Source organism: Centruroides vittatus, unplaced genomic scaffold (genome assembly GCF_030686945.1).
Source record: "Centruroides vittatus isolate TY-2023 unplaced genomic scaffold, ASM3068694v2 contig_913, whole genome shotgun sequence".
NCBI lineage: Eukaryota > Metazoa > Arthropoda > Arachnida > Scorpiones > Buthidae > Centruroides > Centruroides vittatus.
Window position 1 is genome coordinate 473,276 of NW_027122602.1, and position 17,703 is coordinate 490,978.

Here is a 17,703-nt window from a genome sequence, read left to right on the forward strand (position 1 = left end):
GCCGCGACCTCAACCCAGGTAAGTATACGTTTGTTATTGTTACATTTTACAAATTTATAAATCTCCGATAGGATTAAATAGATAAAAGAAGCCATCGCGTTCTGGAATACTTTTAATTTATGTACGAAACGGAGTTAATCGATTAATTAACGAAACTTTTATTACGGGATTCGAAACCGTTAAAGAACGGTTTACAACTTAATTAAATGCCGATAAATATAATTAACTATCGTGCATAAACGGCAGTGTTTTCGTAGACGTAAATGTCATTTACTTGCAGACTCCGGGTCGCGCTCGAACGTAATTTACATCTAAATATTGAGCGGGTGATCCTTTCGGAACGCTGAACTTCAGATTGATCTGTAATATAAAATAAGATTAATATTTGTTTTGCATTTTAATCAACTTGAATATAAATTTAATTAATTAATAACATCGGATTTACTCGATAGTTTTTATTGTTAAGCTACTATTTTAATCGTGTAATATTCATTTACGTTGGTATTTGCGAGAACACTAGACGGTGTCACACGTAAAAGACGATATTATATCCCAATTTTTAAACGGTGCAAAATCACCTTTCTTTTTTGCAATATGCCATTAGCTAGCCTGATATAGCCTAAATACGCTAGACCCTTTGCTAGTCCGGCTTATCCGGCATACCCCATCAAAATATCTTTCTCTTATCCGTGTTTATTATTTTTTTAAATACATAGTAGACTTGTAACATTCTTTAATAAAGAATTAAACATTCAATTAGTGTATGTATCCCTGCGCATAATTTAGCAATAACAAAATACCGCTCCGAAAAGAACGGTAGGGCGACTGGCCATGTCGTTCATTGCCTTTAGTCCTACACACTCGGTAGTCCGGCCTACCTCTGTGCAAGGAACGACTGGATTAAAAATAAGCGTCTACTGTACTTGCTAGAAATAATTATTTTGAATGATTAAAAGTAAAAGAAATTAAATTAGCGTCGTTTTATTCTGTACACATTGATACTCGGAGATCTATGCATAATAGGCTCAATTCTGGAGTATCGGCAATGCCCGCTCCATTGCTCATACTCTAGAGTCATTAGGCGTTGACAAAGGATTATAAACAGGAAACTAACGTAAGAAATTACGAGGATCCAGAACGGTTTAAACTTTTTTATTCCTAATATTCCGTCTCTATCATCTGGAGACCCGGGATCGAATGTTTGGAAGTAACGAGCATTAGTCCAAAACAGGTCCCGTCGCGGCAATTTTCTCCCCAAGTTGTGGCCAGTTCTTTTCAAATTAGAAGTTACAAAATGTAAATTATGGTGGGGAAAATGTTACTGCTCAGTCTACGGTTGTCCTCATCCGAATGGGAGCCAGTCATTTTAAAATTTCAAGTAGTAGACCGCCTTTGTCTACAAGTGTGAAATATTAATTTTCCGCTTTATCCAAATTAAGTTACGTTCTTTGCGTACCCAAAAACATCTTATGTTTCCGCATTAGACGGGTTTCCGGCTTATAGTGGAATTTAACGTAGCAAATCGCTTCGTTCCGAAGAATTTTCCGTTTTAGACAGGTTTTACTGTAAAACTAATTTTAAAAACTTGAAATACTTTACGAAAATTTATTATAATTTGGAATTATTTTAACTAAAGTGTTTTAACAGCGATATAAAAAGACACAATTTAAAAATTGGATAGAGAAAGGGAAGATTCTAAATAATTTCTTAAAAAATCCTATTTTAGGAGAAAATTTTACAAAATATTCATGTCGAAATTCCATTGAAAAATAAAAGATTATTACCTTCATGGGTTGGTTCATAGGAATTCCCATGCTGTACGGAAGCCATTGATTTCCTTCGGAATCCAATTCGAAAGACAGAGGAGAGGCTCCTCTTCTTTCTAACTGAAGGTCGAATTTGCTATCGCTTTTCGTTCCGGCCACGTTGGGTCCTTTTCGAAACGATACGATTAAACAGAAACCGTTTTTAGACTGAACGTTGCTAGAAAATTTCAAAGAACTGCTTTCTCCTCCGTTTAAAACTACCGTTTTGTACACATCTGAAATGAAAGCCAGATATTCATGTTAAAGACATTATACATTTATACACACCACACTTGCTAACCCTACACTCGACCCCACGACTACGACTGCAAAATAATACGACATATATATAATCAATAAAATCATGATTAACAATGTTTTTAGTGTGGCATCAGGCTAGAGTTCTGGGAACCTGGAGATATTCGGAACATGGACTGGCCTCATCTCCCATTGTGGACCTGGCCGAAGGTCCTCTTAGAGCCCACGGGACAGAAAGTTAAAGATAAAAAAATAAACGAGCGATTATTTATTGTGACATCGTTACAATGTCGGGCTGCAGGTTTTACTCATATTTTTAATTTTTTTAATTTAAAATATATGTTTTCCATCTCAAATTTGTAGTGTCTTGCCCCTGTACATTACACTTTTTCTGCTAGTAATACAGCCGTGCCGGTCTCCTTTCGGGGAAACTTTATAAATTGAAATCACGTGACTTCCTGTGCAAACCGGAAGTTCGTGTGTAGTTAATCGAGGCCTCCCGCTCCTAAGCTTTTCATATCTGGCTTCGAATTTTATCTATCTAACTCCATTCTCGATATTAAGAAAGGACAAACAATGGGAATTTATAGGCCTACAATTTTTTCAAATTGCAGCCCAAAAACCTTAATCTCATAATTTTTTAAATAAATAACCAGAATCATTTCTTTAGCTGACGAAATTATTTTAATTCTTGAATTTTCTTTGATTTTAAAACTTCGAAACTCAAAAAACAAAGTTTCAGCATTAACAGTAATAAACCGTTTTTTCCTGGAGCCGGATGGCCGAGCGGTTAAGGTGGCAGCCTACCGCTCTGGGGGACCCGGGATCGAATCCGAACGGGTCGAGAAATCCCCAGGAATTTTTCGGGGGGTGGTCCGTTTGGATATGTCGGGCCCCGTCCCTCACCACCCGGTCGCCCCATTGTGGCCTGGCCGAACCCATAATGGGCCTACTAAAAGAGGCCCTCTTAGTACCCACAGGGCGGAAAGAGTTTAAAAAAAAACGTTTTTTCCGCTGTTTTAATTCAATTGAAGAGAAATTACAAGATATTCCTTCGCCATTTCTATTATACAAGTCACTGAAAGTTGTCATCGATTTTTGATGACTTGTCAACTTTATTATTTAAAATCACTGTGCATATAACACTTCTAAACTTGCACAGATACGCATATATGCGTGCTTGTGTACGAGATCATCAACTCTTATTTATGTAGAAATATATAATTAATAAAACAGAATTCATACCGGATATAATCTGTCTAGTTTGCCATTTGTTGGATCCTTCCACTTTGGAGTTACAATCCGACGAAGATTCCGGTCTAAAATCGCAATTAAAGATGAAATTGCTAAAATCGGTTTCGTCGAAATCTGGACCCCCTCCACTGAGAACCTCTAATTTAAAAAATTTCTTTAATCACAAATTCAAATTTACTTTATCGTTGACACAAATAACGCGCTTACTGCATAATCCCAAATAAGAACTGGGTTTCCTCGTCTTGCAATGGGCTCCGCAACAAGTATTACCCGGACATTTGTCGCACGGTTTACCTACTTTATACATTTCAGAATCGTCGATGTTGCCTCTGTAAAATATCAATCGAGTAACTCAAACATAAAACGAACGTTAAATAAATTCAATACTTACGCCGGACCGTAATTACAAACGTATAGTTGCGTCCAGCTGTCTCTTCTCTTCTCGTACAGAACGTATCCACAACCCACTCGCCACGTCGTAGACCACACCATCTTCAAAATAAACACTTCAGGAATAAATTCAATTAACTTTACTAAAAAAATTCTGTATTTCAATTTAAAAAAATTAAATTCCCAAAAATTCCCGGAAGAAAAATGTTTCAAGTCAGTACTGTACATGGGCCCCTCTAATTCAAATCTGCATAGACCCCACGAAGCCATAACTCACCACTGAACTTTTCTAAAATATTATAAAATAAGAAATTTCATATTCGAAATGATAATAACTTAAAGCCATTTCCATCGAGAATAACTCAAAGTAATCCATAAGAATCTTCAGAAATTGTCACCTAAATGGAAAGTCAATTTTGAAACAAAGTGCCAGGTATTATTTTTATTAAAGTACGAAATAAAAACATATATATTCCAATATCTTAAACTATTTATACAATAGGTCATATTTTGATTCGTGTAATAGTTTGCATATTAGTAATTTGAAAGATATATAGTTTAATCAACATAATGTACAACGATAGTATATAATAGTTTTCTTGAGCAGTACTGTACATGGGCCCCTCTAATTCAAATCTGCATAGACCCCACGAAGCCATAACTCACCACTGAACTTTTCTAAAATATTATAAAATAAGAAATTTCATATTCGAAATGATAATAACTTAAAGCCATTTCCACGAGAAAACTCAAAGTAATCCATAAGAATCTTCAGAAATTGTCACCTAAATGGAAAGCAATTTTGAAACAAAGTGCCAGGTATTAGTTTTTATTAAAGTGACAAGAAATAAAAACATATTATATTCCAATTTTATCTTAATTTTTCTATTTACTACAATAGGTCATATTTGTGGATTCGTGTAGGGATACCGTTGTTGCAGTATTAGTAATTTGAAATGATGATATAGTTTAAACAACATAATGTAAACAACAAAATTGATAAGTATATAATAGTTTAATCAATCGCAATGCAGCTAACGTGTGTCTATTTACTTGTAATACAATAGAACAATATATCAATAAATTGAAGTTTACCTATAAACAGAAACATCAATCTGTAAGGCCGTTACTGTTATGTTAAGGAAAGACAACGGACAGACGAACGACAATGGGAATTTATAGGTCTACAATTTTTTTCAAATTGCAGCCCAATAATCCAGAGCGTACAGTTGAGTTGTTATTATATGGCATTGGTTGGTCTTGTGAAACCGCTAATCAAGAATGTCGAAAAAATCGATGGTCAATCCGTGTGCGTAATATTGTGAGTAATTGAAAATAAACATCTCGTTAACGCACAGTGAACATTTGCTATTTCAAATACTAACTAATACTATTAACAGTCTTTATTCATTCAATGCAAGAAAGATCTTTGGACCATAGCTGAAATTCAATGGATAATCAGACTTTCCCCATTAACTATTAAAATATATGTATAATAATTTAATACTGGTTTTATTTCTTATGTTTAATAGATCTCTTCACAAGGATTTTTATAATTTAAACATTAGTCTGTGCTATATTCAACAATATGTTCTAACGAAAGATATCAGAGAAGAGAATAACGAAAATATTCTCACCTGAGTGAAATGGCCCGTGGCATGATCACTAGTGAAAGGTTTTATAAAATCCGGAGTGAATCTATATATTTCACTGTACCAAGAGCGTATGGCATCCACCCAAAATGACTCGGGCGCTTTGACTGCAGTGATTGTTGAAGTATATATGTTTTGACCTACGTCGAAGTTCTCTAAAAAATAAAACAAACAATAATAGAATACATAAATTTTGAGAATAATTTCTTTCTATTCTCAAAATAAATTTAATGTTAAGAACTCCATTTGCCAAACCTGAGAGAATAAATATTTATTCGTATTTTGAGCAATCATTAACAACATTTTAAACATTGCAGTACATTTAATGTGTTTTCTTTAATTTTTATTATATTCAACAACTTCAGTTGTTTAAATTTTAAAAAAAGGATAAAAGGTTTAAATTGACCAAAAATTGTTTGTATGGTCATTATTTAAATTTAGGCAATCCTTGGGGCTATAAGGTTTATATAACTTCAATTATGGTTTAAATGTCGTAAAAATTGTCCTTCCTAATATTCTCTACAACCTTTTTGAATTATACACTTAATATTTTTGGTGGTAATTTTCCTCAAATTTAAAGAAAAGCATTTGTAAATCATTGAAGATTTGAAGAAAAATAGTTACTGTTTTGAGGAATTTTATTATACTTTATTTATCAAACTCTTCAACAGCATGCTCCACTTGCATTCACGCAAATGGAGTATGCTGTCACTTAACCACACATTGTACAGTGTGCAGCGCCGTAACCAAAGGTTAGTTACGGCCGGTGCCAGCATCTGTAACTACGCCCCAAAACTATGACCCAAAACTTGGTCCAGGTCATTTCTGCGCCCCCAGGGTCTACGCCCCGTGCCTGGGCACAAGGCGTAGACCTGGGCGCAGAGTTACGGCACTGGCACCGCCGCACGACCCTGGGACGCAGAGTTACGGCACTGACACCGACACTGGCATCGCCCTAGTTACGGCACTGACAGTGTGTATCAAATTTTGAGACATTTTGAGTTATCCACGACGAGATGAAAATAGTCAAACTGGACTAATATGGATCGAATCAAAACAGACACAAATATAGAAAATTCCAAAATCCGAAATGCTTGGGATACTGCAATTATAACGTCCCGTGATTTTCCTCTTAGAAGTACTGACACAATTAGTTTTCTTACATTCGATGACAAAGAAATAATTCTTAAAAAAAAAAAAAAATACATGACAAATACTAGAAACAAAAGAACTCTTATGAAAAAGAACCAATAACGATAGCGATAGTAATTCTTTTCTAAGACAGATTTAGTTAAGCAGTTTCTTCTAGATTCAGTGGTCATTTTTGAATACAGAAGAAACTACTTAATTAATGTTTCTAAATTTAGAAAACATTTTTTTTTATTTGCTAAAAATGGGTAAAATGTCTATTTTGAAGGCATTCACAGGCACATAATACACTAAAACGGGACGTCTGGTCACATAAGTAAAATATAAGCTATATACAAGTTAATAAACAAGAGATACAGACCGACTTTTCTGCAATCGTCGCAATCGTGCTTGAATACACATTGGTCTGCAAGCTTCTGTGCAATCTGAGCTAATTCGTCATCCCATTCCTATATAAAAGAGATTTATAAATTATTTTTTTATAAAAAAAATAATCCCCTCTTAAGAAAAATAAATTCGTTTACTTACCATTTCTAGCATATCTCCGGCAGCGGGAAGTCTTCCAGACTGGTCCTTTCCGACAGCGATGTTGTTTCTTATCTTGTTATGCAAATCAATTATGATTTCTCGATCGTCTTCTGACACTCCCCATTTTTTAATATGGCATTTTTGATTTTTCGTTTTACAGAATGTGTGTTCGTGGCTGTAACGTTTATATAAGGCCGGACAATCCGATAAGACGGACGAGCACAGATAAATTAATAAAAATATTAATTTCGGCGGAATGTCGAAAAACAATGTCCCTTTCATCGTCGATCAATTCACAAAAAATAAATCGTAGAGGGCCGGATATACAGGGGAATAGAGATCAATTAAATTACTCGAATGTATTTTATTTGTGGAATGTCTGACTCAACGATTTTAGTAGTAAAAATGAAATAAACCAAACACGTGACTTTCTCCATTTTCGAAAATGTTTGCTGCGTGCGTGTTTAAGTCACAATCATCGCATTGTTATCTACGGATATCATTGATTTTAAAAGAAATATATATTTTTTAATTTATAATCTTGCCATATGTCAATATTGCCTATTCGTAATTATCATTAACATTTGCAAATTATTAAATATTACATGATAATACGGGAAATTATCTAATTCCGAATTCTTCCTATAACGGGAACATCGTACTAATGAAAGTCCCCAACAAATATAGTATATAAATATATGGTATTTATTATGACGTATAAAGAACAAATTTCTCCTAGTAAATTCCCTTTATTTTGAACTCCCATTCGTGTTACAGCAGACTACATAGAAAATATCCGTTTGAGAAAAAGTTAAGGACATTAACTTCAACTATAGCATTAGGCCGCGACTCCACTAGCCGTAAAACAGCCGTAAAACCTCTCGCCGTAAAAGCTTTTAATCACGTGACCTATTTGCGTTTGCGCTCGGATTGCGGTGGAGGTCCGGCTAGCGAAGCTTTTTACGGCGACAGTACTATTACGGTGTATACGTGATATATCGATATAAAGACAATAATTATATTCTACGAGTTTTCTCTATACTATAATTACAAATATAGTAAAAGTAATATCTTTACTTTCATATTTTGACTTTTATTATTACATTATTAAGATAATATACGCATTTATAAGCTTAGCTTTTTTATTATATACTCCTCTAAATTGAAGGATTTTCCTTTGACCGTTCATATCGCGTGTTTTAGGCATCCATTATTATAATCGGGATACCTCTTGTCGTAGATACATGAATACTTTCGGATGTTTTCGATAAATCTTTCCAGATCTTCTAGAGTAGCCACGAGAGAACGTACACAAAAGCTCGTTTTCCGCCATTTTCGCACCGTGTCACGATGACCTAGATTCAACTGACTTCTGATTGGTGGATGGTACCGGTTTACGGTCGTATTCACTTCGGAAGTTGAACACTGCTCAACTCGCTTTTACGTTGGTTTTACGACCTGCTCAGGCGTAAAATATCATGGTCACGTGATTAAAAGCTTTTACGGCGAGGGGTTTTACGGCCCTTTTACGGCTAGTGGAGTCGCGGCCTTACTATCTTCAACAATAGGCACAGCGATCCTCTATTTCTCGAGAATTTGGCTAATTTTGAATAAAATTTCTAGAAATTTTTTTTTTTAAAAAAAACTTACTAAAAACGTTTATTTCCGACTTTTTTACAAGATTTATTTTACAGATTCCTGACTTAAAAGCTGACGTCTGTTAATTAAAAGCATGGATTTTAGACTTAGCGACAAAACAGTTTTTCTTTTGTAACATTTGATAAGCATTGCGTGAACCTCGGTTGATTTCTGTCAATACTGCCATTAATACAACAGCCTGTGGCATCGTTAAAACAGTTTACAATGGAGCGTGAAGAAGTTAAAGTGTCGTACATCTTGTTTTGCCCATGCTTTATAATTTATACTTTTAAAGCCGTAATCAAATCCAGCGCTATCCAAATATATATATTTTTAATGTCTTAGAAAGGACAACGCAGCCAGCGAACTACAAGTCACCAGTTCGAGATGTCAGTTCATTTTATGGAAAACAACTCTCAATTAATGTCAGGGAAGTTAGATACTTCCTTTGCCGTAAAAGATCGCCGGAAACTGTGGCAGGAGATAACCGACCGTCTGAATTCCCATGGTGTCGGATCACAAAAACATTCAGAAAGATGGCGAAAGGTAAGTGATAGTCGTATATTTATACATTCTGCACGTTTAGTATTTTAAATAATTTACTGGGTCTATTTTGTCAGCCCATCTGTTAAGCAAAATATTTGTTTTTAAAGATATTTATGTTTAAGCAATAGCTTTTATAATACCGTAGTTAAAAATATAAAAAGATTTTAATAAAATATAACAGATGGCGCCATCAAATGCTGCCGGAAAAGTTAAGCAACTCGTTGCTGGATTTTTAAAGGATTTTTCCGCTGATGTTACAAACTTGTTTATCAAAAGGCTCGCGGATCTCATTTTAATGTGATTTTATTTTTCATGCGATTTTTTCGCTACAAAATTCCACGGGAATTTTTTAGTGAAAAATTCGGGAAAATGCCACGTACGAATGTAATTGTTGAAGTAATTATAATTCTGGTTTGAACACATATCGACTGCAAGATGTGTTTGGTTAAAATTCAACGTGGAAATAGTTTCCTCCCGTATTGCATTAATCTGTGGTGAAATGTTTTCTATAGAACACGAGTCGAAATATTATAAGTTGTATTGGCCAGTTACAGTCGTTTAAACAGTTTTTGATTAAACACGCAAACACTGCTTAATGTTTCGTTGTCACTTTAACCGAAGTGCAAGAACGAATCTCGAATGGCGTCGAAATACCCGTTCGTAAGTGGAGATGGAAAGTCAAGTCCAGTTGATTAAGTAGTAGACGGGTGAAAGGTCACTTCCGGGTGTCTCTGTCACATTCGGTGAAAAGTCGGAAGCGGGCAAGAAGGCCTCGGTAAAGAAGAGGTTATGTTTTCCAGCAGCAAAACAACCTTTTCCATCAAGGCCTTTTACGCTCGACGGATTCTTCCACAATTTCTTCGGACTCCTTTCTGTCCAGTCCCCGTCTCGGGTGACCGTGTCTCCATCGTCCATTCCGGAACTTCGAGGTATCACCGCTCCAGATAATGGACGAGAGACGACCAGAGTTATAACGACCTCCTCCGCATTTTTCGGAAGTACCCTTATTACACGAGGCGAAGACGAGCCGCCATCCTCGGGCTCGGCATGGCCCGAAGTGTGCCACTCCTTCAATTCTTTGAAATTGTCTATTGTGCAAAGGAAAATGAGCGAATGTTGTGAAAACAGAACTTGTATTAATTAAGAAATATTCCTATTCTAATCTGAATTGTAAATTTTTAATGCAAAAATGATTGTTTTAATTCTTTCATTCAGAAATGAAGGTTATAATATAATCTCTTTTTATTATATATAATAATTTTAATCTTTGTAACACAAAACATCCGTGAAAGAGCTGTTTATTTAAATTTTATTGGTATTTAGAGTTTTCTTATCTATGAATGGAAAAATAATTTAATAGATTATTTCTATTTTATATTGTACATAATCGTTTAAGATAAAATGTGCTATTTTATCTCAAGGAATGATAGAATTGCTAATTAAATTATCATAGTACAACACTAACGCAATAATGTTAGTTGCCACAGGAGCTGTTTATTTCTAAAAAATACGCACTATAACTTAAAACCAATTCACGTTTATGCAAATTTGATTACATATTTTAAAAGTCCATGTCTTAAAACGTATTTTGTCCGTACTGTAGTTATGTCCAGATAAAATTCTTACGGTTTGGTAGAGAAGAGTACTTTATTATGTGAGGACCCAGACGAGGTCCGAAATCGCAAAAATGCAGAATCTTGTTGTGAAAAAAAATATCGATAAATTATATGAGAGAGAGAGAGAAAAAAAACGCTTGATCAAAACAACGTAACGAAAAAATGTAAACAACTGAGTCTCGGGACGACGTCACCTGAGCGCGTTAAAACGACCTGTTAATGTTCCAAAGGTAGAACTCTGACACACGCGCTCAATAAAGAGGTATAGGTTTGACACGAGTACTTAAGAAAAAAAATTGAACTTAGGAATTTCAGAAAAAGGGGGAAAATTGAAGAGAGAGAAAAATATCGCGTGATTGTTAAAATTCCAAAATGACATCAATTATAAACAACGGATTAAATTATGAGTGCAGGTGTTGTGGTTCTATCAACAATCTTGGAGCATAGTCGACTAAGGGTGTCAAATAAGACACGATATTCGAATCGGACCTTTCCCGCGACCCGACATGGTCTCGTTTTGCGCTTGAAAACAAAGTGGTGACCAATCGGGAAGCGGGGAAAGGGACGAGGGACCAATCCGAAGGTGGATAGTACACGAGAAAAATGTATAAAAACTGGGACTTCCAAGGTCAAAGGAGAGTTTTTTCCGGAAGGACGGACACGCCTCTTGTGGATTAAGACAGTGTGTGTAGTGTCGTCACTCGGAACTTTAAGTGTGTACATCCGCCCATCACCATCGTCCAACGGCCCTTCTCGTCCGCACCGGGACTGGATAGATCGACCAACCGAACTCGTGCACGTTACTGAAGATCGCTGAAGATTTAGAACACATCAAACCGATGTAAGCATGAATTCGTCCAAATAAACGGTTTTCCGCATGTAAACACTTGTCATCATTTGCCTCCTTCGCGGCCGCCCACATACATGGGTTTCCCTTAGGCTCATCCTGACGCGGGATTAATTGTATCCCCCTTTAAAGTCGGCGAACCTTACACTGGTGTCAGTGAAGCGGGATATTTAAGCCCAGTCTAACACCAGTCCAAATCTTACAATTATGAACAATAAAATATGTTAAATATGTAACAAAACAAATAAAAGTTATTTCGTATGAAAACTAATTAAATATACTAGGTTTTTGTTGTGTTAACATCGAAACCTTCGAAGATATTGAGCGTTAAATTTGGAGTTACGTGCTCTGGCTGAAAAAGGCACATACTTTCGTTAAGAAAGTATGTGCCTTTTTGCCTTTTTGCCTATGTTCGAGGGTCATTAGGCTAATGACCCTCGAACATAGACGTTATTTACGTCTAAAATAAATAATTAAACCAGACCGTGTGGCGTTAAATATGCCAGAGAATATAATAGAGACCAAACCATGTAACTGGAAATCTCTACATCATCTGTGGATTGTAGCGCCTGAAAACCACTGTATTTTTATATTTTGCTAAATTCTGTGTGTTACAGATTGCTTATCCGTCATGTTTTGGGCCATCCAAAAACATATCTGATTTCTGGGAAACTAAATGCATTTTATAACAGGTTTGCAATTCATTAGATTGTTAACACTGCTTTCATCGTCACAATAAAATTTCAATACGACACGAAAAAATATGAACTCGGAACAAATAATTTATATATTTTTAAATGATTTATTAAATAACTACAATTAAGTATTAATGCTGATTTAATTCTTCAGTTAATTTACTAATCACGTACATTTTATAATTCATTCTTGTAATAAATAAATTCATAAATATGACAATGACTACGCTTCAGCGGTCAACTTTCTGTTTTTGATGACCATGATTGTCACATAGAGTATAACGAGAAAAGTGGCAAGAAGACATAGATTGAGAGCACTTATACTAACTTCTTTTCTGGGAATAGGCGACGTTACATACAATCGAATAGTTCCAATTAATGTATTATCTTCCCAACAACTAAAAAATAAACTAATTAAAGAGTCTGAAACAGAAACAAACAAATATTTCAATTTACCTGTAAACGGCAGCATCTGAGGCACGAAGTTGTCTGATGTGAAGAGTATTTGTAAAATCGATCATAACTCTTCCTTTTGTTTTGATATGAACGTAACTGGGATTTAATATCCAGGATTCATTCCTCCATGTCAAATAAACGCCTGCGTTTCTGCAAGATAATAAAAATTGAGGACGTGATAACTAAATTTATTATCTAATATAATAAAAATAGTAAGAACCCTGGACATTCTAATTTTAAATAGCTGCCTTCGTCTCGGTAAATCGTTTCTCTAGCCACAATGGGAGGTACAGTAGGAAGACGATCACGAAGAGAATATTCTCCTTTGCTTCGATCTATGATTGCGATTATTTGACCTAATTTATTGGTCACATATTCGATAGGAGGTGGAGTAGGACAAGACTTCTAAACGAAAACGTTCAACGAATTAATCAAATATGACCATAAATAAACACTTTAGCATCGAATAACGAAGTAATTACTTTGCAAAATCCAACTAAAAATTCACTTTTCCTCTCCTTAATCTCTTGTAAATTTCTGATAGCTTTCGGTAGAAGTTTAGATCGACAAGGAATACCATTTCTAAATACGGATAGCAGATTTTCATTTACGGGAAAACTTGGCTTATTTACTCTTATTTTCTATGTAATACAAATGACTGAGAAATATTCTTTTTATTATGTAGGACAAAAAAAGATATTCTACTCACTCGAACAGTACAAATTCCAATTCTTCTCCTACGTCCTACTTTACCGCATCTGTCACACTTACTCCAATTACTCCACTTACTTGCAATGATTAAATTCTTATCCGGTAAAGTAACATTTTTTAATTGAAACGAATTCTTAATGTGTCGATTCTATTAAAAAAAAACACAAACAAAATAGGGCCTATACACTCAATTGTTTTAATGATACTAGCTATATTGGTCATTCTCACGCTGAATGCCGATTACTTCAGAGAAATTTTATGTCTATAGTCTTACAACAGTTATAATTTATACAAGACAATAGTCTTACGTATTCTTTATTATCGTGAGAACTTGCGTGTGTTTGATGATTTATGTGGACATGTCGGCAATAGTGATTTATCGTTCGGCTAATCAATTTGCAGAAGTCCACATATTTCCGAATGAGAAGCTATATTGGCATAAATAAAAAGCGTGTTGACAAGTCGAAAACTATAACAATACTTAGCAGTGCCGTGTATTGCAGGACCCAGTGCAAAAATATTTGAAAACAAATGTGAAAGTAATGCTGCTAATAGCTTTGTTGGTTTACGAGTAACTTATTCCTTAAAAGTGTATTTAAATCCACAGTTTTATTTTAAAATCAGTTCCAAGTTAGATACAATTCGTGTAAATTCGTAACTATTTGTTGAACTCTTCTAATAAACATCAAGATTAAATTTTGGTGGTGAAAAGTCGAAAGAGTGGGGAGATAGAGAGGGTCACATGTCATATCTCGAGAGGGGTAGGACTTAATAGAGATTTTATTCGTTATTAATATTTACACTCATTCTCAAAATGAAGCATTTTGCCATTTTATAGTAATTAAAAATAAAAAAAATTTCTAATAAATCTCATAATATCCGGAAAAGTTCGCAACTCGTTGCTGGATTTTTTTACTATGTTTTGGCTTCAAAAGATTAAAATTAGAGTGCACACTTTTATTTATTAGGGAAAAACAGGAGTTTAAAAGAAGTCATTCACCATTACAATATTCTACACGATTATATGCAAGTAAAGGTGTGCATTCTAATATTAATAATAATTATTATTATACGTTTAATTAAACAATAACATTTTATTTAAGAATTTGATTAGTTACAGTTACCTGTAGACTACTGAAAATCGTTTGGTGAATTCATTAAAACACGGGAGATTGCAACTTCATATTATAAGATGCGGGGCGATTTTTGGACTGTTTTTTTAAAACAAAAATCACATCTCATATGCCCTAAAATGTGGCATAAAGGTACGTTTACTTACAATATGATGCGGTTCTTCTTCGACAACTTCCAAATTATAACGAGCATAAAGCTTATCCTCCGCATTACAGTAATATTCTCCAGAATCCATATCTTTCGGCTTTACAATAAGAAGCGAAAGATCGGAAAGAATTCTAGTCCGTTTTCCATCCAATTTTACAATTTCGTATGTAGCTGTTTTTGCATAAGTTACGCTCCAAATTCTTGATACCGATTCGTTTGGGAGGGCACTGTTCAAGAAAATTTCGATTACAGAAAATTCAATATTCATAATTATTCTTGAAATATATAATGAAATCATGTTAATTAAATAACTAGTTTTATCATGTTTTTTTCAAAGTTTGCACTAAAATAGTATTGTGTATGCCAAAACATCACTGGCCTGCAAATAAAAACGAGCACCATTTCGTTCCATTTGAATTTGAAAATCGGAAATTTCTTAAGTTTTAACTGAATATATATAAATATATTTTTTGATTTATTATTTTATTATAAATTTTAAGATGGTAATTTAAATGGATTTAGAGATTTATTGATATTTTAGGCCAAGCGGTCTTCGTTTCCCGAACACTGGGAGTTCGGTCGTGGGTTCGCGCCTCGCTCGGACGGGCTGGCCACGTGGAGTTTTCCAGGTTTTCTCCACATCTGTAACGCCTAAATAGGAGCCAGCCTTAAAAAGACCTCCCAGAAGGCACCCCCCAGGCGATCGCCCAAGTGTTACGTTGCCATAACTAAACAAACAAACTGAATGTTTGGTGATTTTCGTTTGGCGTTATTTGGTTCTTTTATGGTAGTTTAATAGCAACATTTATTACTATAAAAAAAAATGGAAATGCCATTATTGTCAATTTTTTGCAATGTCCTTGAAGACATTAACATTTACTAATAATAAAATTTGTATGTCAGAAGCAGCAGATGAATTGATTAAAACGGGGAGGCAGAGTTGGAATTTGGAATTCGAAAACACTTGGAATTTGGCAGAAAATTTTAAATTCTCGGACTCTTAAATTGAGGCTTATTCTTCCGGTAGGTCTATTTAACTTTTAGGTTATGTATCAAAACAAATTCGAGAATAGGAGACAACGTTCTGATATCGCAGAGAGTAAAATAACATTACATCTGTATTCTTTTCCTTTTATTTTTGAAATGAAAAATGCCTGGAATCAACTCTTCCGCAGTTGACAAGTTTATTGGACTGGATAAGGCAAACAACATTTGGTTGTTGTGCAAAGAGGACACCCTGTCCTTTCATAAAAGTTATAGCTGGAGTGCCTTCTGGAGGATTTTAGTGGAAAATTAATCCCTGTTTAGGCGTTAGACACGCGAACCCACAATCAGTCATCGCTGTTCAGTGGTTTTATCCATCCACCAACGGTAAATGGCAAACTTATTGAAATTGTACAATGTTACGAGAATGAAAATTTTGCTGATGATAATTTTTTTTACGTTTCCGCCTTGTGGGCAAGAGTAAGAGGCCATGATGATATTTTGAAGTCATATAAAATTGATGATATTTAATGTTGATGCTATTACTGTGTACTAGCATATCTTGTTTATCAATAATATTACCAAATTAATTTTTTACTGGTGCTTTTCTGGTATTTTTTTTTTATTTTAAAAAATTCAGTTCTTCTCTCAGTAACTAACGGCAAACCTTAAAACCCGAAAGAACAGAATTTGACCGATTATAATACTTTCCTTCTGTTACTTTAACAGCCGAGAAAATAAAATTATATTTTAATAAATTAAATTTATATCTAACAAGTAATTTTATAGGTTGTTATTAAGCTATAAAATACCAATAGTGACATTTCATTAAAACTTTCATTCCATAAGTTACAAGAATCGCTTCCGCTTCTAATATTTTGTTGCCTTCTTTTAGACACTTTTTGATAATCTTCCATCGTTCTCTCTGCAATAATTTTAGGTGTTTCCCTGAAATATAAAAACGGTTAATGTTACCTATGGTTCCAAAATGGCGGCTCGTCTCTGATTCCAGCAAATGGAAGAAAGTAAACAGTGGCGCACGTTCCTAAACCTAACCTAACCTATTCTAATAAATTACCATAATTATTACCAACAAAATTATTAGAATAGGTTAGAACGTGCGTCCCCACTGTTTCCTTTCTTCCATTTGCTGGAATCAGAGACGAGAGACATTTTACTTTATTTCCTCTGATATTTCGTTTTTTGAGAAGATAAATGGAATGCCTATCCAAATACAAATTAAGATTCTAAAATCAAGCATTATTCAGTAAACAGATTAACAAATATTATAACAATATTATAATTATATCTATAATTAACAATGCGTCACAATTAACAGATTGTTAATATCTGCAAAATATATTTCTATTCTTTCATGATAATTTCAAAAGTTTTTATTTATTTATTTTTTTAAATTCAAATCTATTTAGGTATATATTTATACCTAAATGCCACTTTATGAATTTCTTTTAAAAAACCACGCGACTTCTGATTCAGATCGGAAATTTGTATGTAGTTCCTTATCTGATCTCCATTTTCATCTATCTAACTCCGTTCTCGAGAGTAACGAAAGACAGTCAGACAAGCAGACAGTATACATCTTCAATTTAAAAATTACAACTTAATAATAAGTAAAAAAGTTTATTACTTGTTGTTGTGGAGCCCTTCAATCGGAGAACCGACTCCGGTCAGTTTTTATGAGATCTGACAACTCGATGCATGTATACGAGGTTTGTAATCTATTTTATCTTGGGCAAGTATATGGTCGTTAGAAGAGGAGAATACAAAATTTCTCTTTCGAGATCTTTATTTACATTAGAGACGTATAAAATTTTCTAAGTCTCGTGTCTGATTCTTCGCATATTCCAGTACGTTAAATGCCTATTTTTTACC

The 17,703-nt window shown here is 34.4% G+C and overlaps 2 protein-coding genes and 1 long non-coding RNA gene across 3 annotated transcripts; all 3 read right to left on the bottom strand.

The window, feature by feature from the left end:
* Positions 1-134: 134 nt before the first annotated feature.
* LOC136984325 (venom allergen 5-like) lies at positions 135-7,394 on the bottom strand. The gene is made up of 8 exons (XM_067281258.1): positions 7,037-7,394; positions 6,870-6,957; positions 5,345-5,514; positions 3,709-3,809; positions 3,525-3,646; positions 3,309-3,455; positions 1,785-2,041; positions 135-360 (listed from the first exon to the last, which is right to left on the bottom strand). The coding sequence occupies exons 1-8, from the start codon at positions 7,316-7,318 to the stop codon at positions 271-273; spliced, it is 1,257 nt and encodes a 418-aa protein (XP_067137359.1). The 5' UTR covers positions 7,319-7,394; the 3' UTR covers positions 135-270.
* Positions 7,395-12,517: 5,123 nt separating this feature from the next.
* On the bottom strand, positions 12,518-14,376 carry LOC136984323 (Ig-like V-type domain-containing protein FAM187A). Its single transcript, XM_067281256.1, has 6 exons — positions 14,347-14,376; positions 13,544-13,578; positions 13,317-13,416; positions 13,055-13,239; positions 12,835-12,984; positions 12,518-12,776 (listed from the first exon to the last, which is right to left on the bottom strand). Exons 1-6 carry the CDS (start codon positions 14,374-14,376, stop codon positions 12,602-12,604), a joined length of 675 nt encoding a protein of 224 aa, XP_067137357.1. The 3' UTR covers positions 12,518-12,601.
* Positions 14,377-14,830: 454 nt separating this feature from the next.
* LOC136984320 (uncharacterized) lies at positions 14,831-17,102 on the bottom strand. Its single transcript, XR_010882173.1, has 3 exons — positions 16,989-17,102; positions 16,623-16,758; positions 14,831-15,053 (listed from the first exon to the last, which is right to left on the bottom strand). It is a non-coding gene; the product is annotated as an uncharacterized lncRNA (long non-coding RNA).
* Positions 17,103-17,703: the final 601 nt, after the last annotated feature.

Excerpts from the sequence above, each read along its gene's own strand:
- LOC136984325 (XM_067281258.1), bottom strand. The coding sequence starts at position 7,318 with ATGAAAGGGACATTGTTTTTCGACATTCCGCCGAAATTAATATTTTTA. Across the intron at positions 3,810-5,344 it reads CCACGGGCCATTTCACTCAG|ATGGTGTGGTCTACGACGTG; the intron begins GTGAGAATATTT and ends TTTATTTTGAAG. Across the intron at positions 3,647-3,708 it reads GTTTGTAATTACGGTCCGGC|AGGCAACATCGACGATTCTG; the intron begins GTAAGTATTGAA and ends GATATTTTACAG.
- LOC136984323 (XM_067281256.1), bottom strand. The coding sequence starts at position 14,376 with ATGGCAAAATGCTTCATTTTGAGAATGAGT. Across the intron at positions 13,417-13,543 it reads TTGGAATTTGTACTGTTCGA|AAATGGTATTCCTTGTCGAT; the intron begins GTGAGTAGAATA and ends ATCCGTATTTAG. Across the intron at positions 13,240-13,316 it reads TTTTAGTTGGATTTTGCAAA|AAGTCTTGTCCTACTCCACC; the intron begins GTAATTACTTCG and ends GTTTTCGTTTAG.